Source organism: Bidens hawaiensis, unplaced genomic scaffold (genome assembly GCF_021521415.1).
Source record: "Bidens hawaiensis isolate Kalapana, Puna unplaced genomic scaffold, B.hawaiensis_p1.1 tig00040690_1, whole genome shotgun sequence".
NCBI classification, from domain to species: Eukaryota; Viridiplantae; Streptophyta; class Magnoliopsida; order Asterales; family Asteraceae; genus Bidens; species Bidens hawaiensis.
The window spans coordinates 86858-95390 of NW_027497199.1; the positions used below are offsets into that span (position 1 = coordinate 86858).

Consider the following 8533-nt stretch of genomic DNA (forward strand, 5'->3'; position numbering starts at 1 on the left):
ACATGTTTATTTTTATGTATGTGAGGCTGTTAAAATGGAGGTGTAGTCACAATAAAGTATATCAGATTCACTGAAAACAGAGTTGCATTCTCTATAAGTATCTTTTTTCTACCGGAAGCTACATTTAGAGTGTTGTACGACATTAATATTGTAATGGCCTGAGCCGATACCGACCAAGTCCTTTTGATATTTAGATAACTCATTTTTGTTATGACGTCGAAGTGATAGTCGTTATAATATGTTTGTATATCTACGCTTAAAAATATCGGCTTGTTGTCAAGTTCACTGCGCAACGTGTGGGTAACCTACTAAAGTTTGAATCAAGAAAAGTGGTAGTGAAATACCAAACACCACATGTGCATGTCTTGTCCCACACGCCATTGTTGCTGCTTACAAGTTGACAAACATTTTGTCAACACGCATAAGCTCAAACCGTCGACGTTTGCCTAAAACAATATCTAGATGATTATATTCTTATTATTATAAAGTATTACAAACTAATATACGTCTATTATTTTCCACCGTCAGTCTTAGTCATGTCCGTACATACATATAAAATAATCATAGTACTACATCTTAAACCTACGTATGTGTAGAGTCGGTTTTCGACTGTTTTCGCATTTACATTTGATTTTTAGATGTTTTGGCATGAAAATAGTTGGCCGAAGTTTTAATTTTTTTTTTTTGGTTCGGTTTGGGTAGGGTTTGATACAAGAGATTATTGAAACTAAACCATAATTCTAGTTTGAAAAAAAAAGCGAACTATTGATTATTAGTTTGGCTGGTTATTTGGATATAGATTTATTGGATTCGATTATTTGGTCTTTTAAAGGCTTAAAGCCGGTAAAACACTGACATACAATAAAACGTGTTTCTTGCTTAAAAGATGATAAAATACATATAATTTCAACTGCTTAGTTTATGGATTTGACTTTGACTTTTGTTCTTGCTAACCGTACATCTAGCTAATTGATTTTGACTCTTGAATTAATCACAATATTTTGCAAATTGATTTTCTTGTGACAGTATTGGATACATCCTTTTCTTATTTGTGTGCATCTTACAAAATTGTCATGGCTAGTAGTTGTATCTAAAATGTACCGTATAAAATAATAATCACATTACAAAAGTATTATAAGGATTCACATGACTCCTAGCCGGAAAAACTGCCTATTTATAGTATAAGCTAGGAACATTACTGACTACGAGTTGACGAATTGCCGATCTGCATTTCTGTAATGACGTGAAACTCCCCCCCCCTATCTAACCCTTCTTGAACCCATTCAAATTTGGCAGTTATATCCGCGACAATTTTTAAAGATAATTCCTTCGACATCCGAAATCTCGCATTAAACGCCTATCGACGATGTAAACTCTCATTAGAACCTTATGAGGTTTTTCACGAAACGTGACACATATTTCTTTTTAATTGTGTTGTATCTTCAACTTCAAGTGGGACTGTGACAACTTTGGCAAGAACATGAAGCCCGCTAGAATTGAAAGTTAGACGATGGAGGAAGAATAACATTAAGTTACATTTTGTTACATAGTGGAAGAAGGGTACTTTTTGTGTTAAAATGATAGAAGAACGATTGAACTTTAGTGTAAAAATAGGTTTTATATATTTTTTTTATAAAAGCCAACGACTCAAAAACGGTATTTTTAATGTTAGTAAGCGGTCATATCATCGGCTTCATGTCCACCTTTGTGAACGCAAATTTCCACCAAGAAACCCTACTTGAGTGACTTGTGGCGGTGTTCTTGCACAACCGCTTGTTAATCCGAGCAGTCCCCCAACTACCCTAGTAGATGCATAAATTCATCTATTTATATCTAGCAAATGAAAAACAAAACAAAACGTTCTCCTTCGGTCCCTCCTTGACTAGATCAGGAATCCTTATACTTTTGGAGTTTCAGGTTCGGTTTTGTAACATTATTAATTCGATTAGTTGCAATTGGCCTTCTAGTTTAATTACATGGGTTTAATAGTTAGAGTTTGGGATCTTTGAGATCTTGGGTTCAAAACTGACTCAATACGGTTTTCCTACATTGACGAGTTTCCTAGTTTATAGTGTTTTTATGTGATTCAGAAATGGAACGTCAAAATCAAAATAACCGGTTAGCATCCTGTTTTAAAAAAGAATCACTTAGGTACAGGGATGGTTACATACACTACTAAAATAGGTAATTTGATTAATTTATTAATTTAATTTAATAAATAATTAAAAGATTCCATCTTGACTCAATTATATATGGTCAAAAATTACCAAGCCTCCATGTTGATTTCACTGACTTTGAAAGTCACTTTTTACTTATTTTAGAAATATTTTATGTACACGAGCATTTACAGTATCGTTGTGCACCTTCCATATCTTATCTTCAAATTTTTATGAATTTATCCAAAAAGAATAATAGTATATTTTTTCCGAATAATAATATTTTACTCGGTATAGTATGGAACTAAAATAATTTATATACTAAGCGAGTATGCTGTATAACTATGTATTATTCAAGATTTCATTTCAGTATAACTAAAAAACTAAATTATAATTATGTTATATATAATAATAAAATACGCAAAGAATAATTATACATATAAAAATAATTTATAATAAACTAGTTGATCTCAAACCAGTAAATTTCTCCCCAAACAAGCTTAGGGATTTTTACTCCTATAAAATAAAACGATTAAACAAGCGAAACTCAAGTTTAGCCATACTTGGGACACAACTCGGTTTTGTTTTCACTCCTTATAAGTTATTAGGGCTAAGTTGGACTAAGCTCAAACTTAGTCCAGACTTAGGCTCGGCTAAAAGCTTTTGGCGTAATAGTTTGTTTTAGATACGTCAAAATTTACATTACATCATGCATTTAACGCGAATCAAAAACATTATTTAATAAACGACAAAAAGATATTTTATAAACCAAAGACATTGAAAGAACATGTGAAATGAGATAGTCTAGTCTAACTTTCTACTAAAAAACATGTTGTACACATGTTTTGACTACTAAAATGCACCTATATGTGCTTCCAAGAATGTGTCTCAGAATATGTCTTGTCACATGTGTTGGGATAGGGGTGGGCCCAATTAGCCAAATGATTAAGAAGTCAATAAAGGGGTGGTTGTATATGGCAATCTATACAACAAAGTCAATTGAGACACCTCCATTTAACCTAAACTAATAACACCCCAAAAATCTTATTATTATTTGTTGGATAAACTAAACTAGCCACCTGATTTACGCCTGCGGGCCCACCAAAACCGCGCCAAGACGGTTAAAACCGCCCCTTCGCCCAATGTCGGTAATGGCTGTGTCCGGATCTGAAATGTTGGTTCTTTGGGGCAGTGTCTTGCTTCGGGAGATCATGCAACTCCATCACTTGTATGGTTCGTTGTTTCTTAGCTGTTACAAACACGCATAAAACATTAATTAATAATTATTAAAAAGATGTTTTGACCTAAGCTTGTTTGGACATATTATCTAAAATGAACTTTAGCCTCAAGAATTGTTTATACGAACCTTTTTCAGCTTCTCGATAGCGTTCTTGAAGTTTCCTCTTGGTGGCTTCAAGCTTGTTCTGTTCGGCTTCCCTATCCGAAGGCATTGGTTTCTGTTTACGGTTACACAATAAGTTAATAATCAATTAGTCCGGTATTGCTTATTAAAGCTTTTATCTACTTATGACATTATTAACCGCTTATTTATCAAACTAACCCTAACATAGTAAATACATTAGAGTAACTTACGCGTTGTTGAGGAACCGCAGCGGTCTTTGGAAGAATAGGTTTTTCAGGGGGTTGCAACTTGCGGTCCATAGTCGGATTCATTCGACTCTTGGGTGTCGAGCCAACAACAGGTGATTTGACCAAGGTTGGTTTTGAGACTTTAGTTGTCTCGGCTAACGGTTTCTGTTGCTTCCACTTTGTTACGTTACGCTTTTCCATTGGCGGCGTCGGCAGCTTTCCGTTATCACAGTTCTCAATTTTTTTAGCATCTAAAAAGCAGCATCCAAAACGGGAATTCAATAAAAAAAAATTAAAAACAAAACCCGAGTATCATATGTATAAATAGTAAGTTATATAACTCACTTCCGAAATCGTCTACGTCATCAAAGAACTTCTGAAAATGGCAATAAAAACATAAAAACCATCAATAAATGTTCTATAAAACGTAACAAAACCGAATTATGTTACTCTTTATAACGAATCATATCATACCTCGGTTAATTCCAAAGACAATGAATGAGGGTTCAAAAACCCTAAATCGTCTAGTGGAGGCGAAGGTAAACCTTCCTCTAAACCTTCCTCTTCATCAAGAACCGATGGATTCATCGACTCGGGGGTATTTTCAGAAACTGCCATAATAATTAAAGTAACTTTTAACAATCAACAAACTTTCGAAATAAAAAAATACTAAAGTGAAAGATTTGTAGTTACCGCTCATCTTTGCGGTAGCCTTGACCCATTCATCTACCATACGTTTCCACGGTCTACATTTCACAAATTCATATATGAGATCAAAGTTTAATCATATCCGTTTAAGGGAAAAGGGCGCGTTGAATACAGAACACATTTTAAGTAAAGAACCTAAAAACTGGTTCTGGATTTAACGTTCATTTATATAAAAAAACAAATAGACAAGAAATGCATACATAATTAATGATTTTGCAATTTCACGGATGTCTTTTGATGCATGTTTCCGAAGAGCATTAACTGATATTCCAATTTCGGTAGCCTGAAAACATATGAATAAATGATAGTAAGTGAACTACAACGTTAGCAACTCTCGTTTTAGTGATTAATATTGTTATATACAAAGTTACAAACCTTGAGTATTTCGACGGATATTGACATCAACTGAAGCTTCCTTAACGAATTGCATAATACCGAAGCTGACTAACAAATGCACAGAACAAGAACAATGATTAACACAACACTAAATAAATTTTGATAAAATTAGTCAAAGTAATAGAGATAAACCTCATCTTGACTGTTGTCAACAATCTCTTTAATCCTCATAACTTCACCAAAAGTTTGAGATTCTCGTTCGATTTCATCACTTAGGGCTTCTGCCTCTCCATAACTATAATTGCTAACGTGATGCTTACTTTCATCACCCTTCACATTTTGATCATGCTCGTTCACATTCTGATCTTGCTCGACATCATGATCATCATCATCTTCATCTTCTTCGTTATCGTCATTTCTAGAAAAGTTAGCTACTTTGCTGCTATCTTTAAACCCTCCATCACCATGATGACGATTTTCTTGATCGTCTACCGGTAAGGCTAATTCCTCTTTATCACAACCCGAACACTTAAACAATTTACAAGAAAACAAAATCTGAGCAATACTATCTCTCCTAACTTTAAATTCTTTAGGACAATCAGAAGCTGCTAGCTTAATTGCCCCTTCAATAATCTCAAAAATGTCAGCATTCGCACTCCGAAAATACTCCCTCCAGTAATCCACCCGCGCACCCGCCATATCAATAAACCCACCAAGATTTCAATTATCAAACAAATGCTTCGAATTTTAACTAATCCGATTAAACCCAGAATCAAAATCGAAACTTTAACCGATCTTGATCACACCCATAAACCCAAAACCTCAAATTCAATCAAAATTGAAGAATTTAGAAAAATTAAAAGGTAACATGTCAACTGGGAAATCAAAAATCAACATCGGATATGAACAATTCGAAGAGATTTAAGAAGAAACCAGAAAGGAATTGATCAAAGAAGGTTTTTACAGAACCTGAAATGAAGAATTGATGGGTGTTAAAGGTAAGAATAATATTAATGGGGGGAATTGTTTTGAGTTTCAAGTGGATGGAACAAGAAGAAGGTGTACGCAACACAAGCAAGGCCGTGTGTGAAAATAAAAAGAGAAGATTTTATTTTATTTTAGTACAAATCCATCTTTTTTTGGTGTCTATCACTAAACAATCGGCGGAGTCATCATCAGATAAACTACAATAACAAAAACAAAAACGTATGTCTTTTTTTGTTATTTGTTTTATTGTAATTTTACCGCCAAAGATAATAATGTTCTTTTACATAGCAATATAGTATTATAACATTTATGATATATAATTATTAATGTGTGTGAGATAGTAATGTTCTTTTACATAACTATATACTATTATAACATTTATGATATAAAATTATTAATGTGTGTGGGTACAAGAACATTCTCATCCTTTCTATTATTTATGTTAGTAACGTTTTTATAATTTACATTATGGTTTAAGATGCTACGAGTAAAGAAAAGAGAAAATACAGTAATACTTTTGTATATTTGAAAAGTTCTTGTAGCATTTTATAAGTTCTTTTAATATATTTTGAAAGTAGTTGTGAGTGGAAACGAGAAAATAAAATAATAAAAGTTATTATTTAATTAGATAAAAGAGAAAATATAGTTCATGTAGCATTTTTTAAATTTTTTTAATATATTTTGAAAGTAGTTGTGAGTAGAAGAAAAAGAAAATACAATAATAAAAGTATAAAAAAGATATTATTGAATAGAATAAAAAGGAAAATGTAATATTTTCTAGTATAATTTTGGATTTGGACATAATGAAAGAGATGAGAATGCTCTGAGCCGACCTGCTATATAGGGTGCATGATCAACTAACTGACCTTACGGTTTTTTGTATTTTATGTGTAGCGTATATTACAATTTTAGATCAACTTCAGATATTTTTAAAGATGCATTATTTATGACCGGACTCGAATCTAACCGGATGTTTAGACATATCCACGTAGGGTTAAGATAAAACCGAGCAATGAAAAACCGTCTTTGATTGGTAGAAATTACGAGCCCACAACTATATTAAAATTAACTGCTAATATGCAAGTAAAAGTTAATATAGTTAATTAATGAGTGATTTCTACTTTCTAGTGGGTTCATGAACCATATAATTAATAACTAATAATTAATAATATACTAGTGTGTTTTTATTTATAAAATATTACAACTATTTATAAACCTTCAACATGATTTTGCTTTTAATCCTTAAAAAAACGTTTAAAAATTAAAGTTTACTAAAATCATTGTATTTTTATTGTTTAGAGCATTTGAATTTTCTTTGACCAAGTTTAAATAAACAAAGTTATACACATACGTTTTCTACACTAATTTACATATAAGAAAGTTTCTTTACAAGAAAGTTTCTTTACGTGTTTAGAAAGATGCAGGTTTTATTTGTACTTTCCTTCTTTTTATGTTATGACTTATGACGACTTGTTGTGAGTTGTTTCTTTTTCATTTTTTATAAAAGTTTGTGTTTTCGGAAAAAGTTATAGACTACGTTACCTCGGTAATTGCCATTCTAAAAAAAAGAGAAAATTTACAAATTAGTTTAATATATAATATAACATTCAACACGCTTGTGTGGACCTTACAGGAGTGTCTCCTCTTGTCGGGCTTAGGGACCGCGGATTTGTTGTGGGTCAGGCTGCGTTGAAGGCCGAATCGGGCAAAGTTGCCAAACACGAGAAAGCCTGTTTAGAAAATCAACATGTGTTTCTCTCTTTTGCTTTTGATACACTTGGGTTTCTGGCCCCGGAGGCCGTGAATTTTCTAAACAGGGTTCAGCGTGTCGTTCATGGTACTTTGTCGTCTCCTACGACCCAACGCTTTGTTTTTAGTAGAATTTGTTTTACTATTCAAAAGGGGGTTGCGGCGCAGCTTGTTGCCCGTTTGCCTGTCACTTTATTTTAATCGTTTTGATTTTAATGATAAATGAGCGTGTTAAAGTACATTTAATCACTCAATTAAAAAAGGAAAAAGAAGAGTTAATTGCATTAATTATTCTCGGAATACTTGTTATACTATAACAAGTGAAAATCAAACATAAATTGAACAATTATTACTTTCTTTTTAAAAAGGTATCTTTTTGCATTAAATACACCAAGATTAATCAAGTATAAGAAGATATCTACGTAAATATTGATGGTAACAAACTCTACCAATAATAAAATGTACTAAATTGGGGGTCAAAAGTCAAAAGTCAAAAGTCAAAAGTTACAATAAGTGTATTAAGTGGGTCATAGTCAAATTAATGAAGAAACACTAAGTGACCCCGGGCAGATTAAGTGATAATCTAGGGGTTAAATAGATGTTTCCCACGAGGGTTAGGTCCGGCAAAGATGGTTATTCTTCTGATGACCTGCAAAACAGAAACCGTGAGCTCGTCACTGAAATTGGGGGGGGGGTACCTCCTTGTGACCACCCTCCGGCGTGAGAATCATACTAGATTGCTCTGAATATAAGTGTATATTAAGAGAAATAGCTAGAGCAGATATCAGATAATGTAAGATACAAGATGATGATACCGTTCCAAGGTGTTGGAGTATTTATAGCCGAAGGTAGGTGTCCAAGAAGGTACAGCCAGCTGTATAATATTCCTTTTCTACCAACTGTGGGCTACGCACGTGCCATGCTAGTGGTTGGTGGGTAGGCAGCGGCTGATAGTGACATGGCCGGCTGTGTACTATTCCTTTTCCACCAACTGCAGGCTATGTACG

The 8533-nt window shown here is 33.3% G+C and overlaps 1 protein-coding gene across 1 annotated transcript; it reads right to left on the reverse strand.

Moving 5' to 3' along the window:
* Nucleotides 1-3090: 3090 nt before the first annotated feature.
* LOC143592335 (putative mediator of RNA polymerase II transcription subunit 26b) lies at nucleotides 3091-5636 on the reverse strand. The gene is made up of 9 exons (XM_077072276.1): nucleotides 4983-5636; nucleotides 4830-4898; nucleotides 4655-4737; nucleotides 4440-4492; nucleotides 4221-4357; nucleotides 4092-4122; nucleotides 3750-3997; nucleotides 3523-3613; nucleotides 3091-3405 (listed from the first exon to the last, which is right to left on the reverse strand). Exons 1-9 carry the CDS (start codon nucleotides 5487-5489, stop codon nucleotides 3278-3280), a joined length of 1347 nt encoding a protein of 448 aa, XP_076928391.1. The 5' UTR covers nucleotides 5490-5636; the 3' UTR covers nucleotides 3091-3277.
* Nucleotides 5637-8533: the final 2897 nt, after the last annotated feature.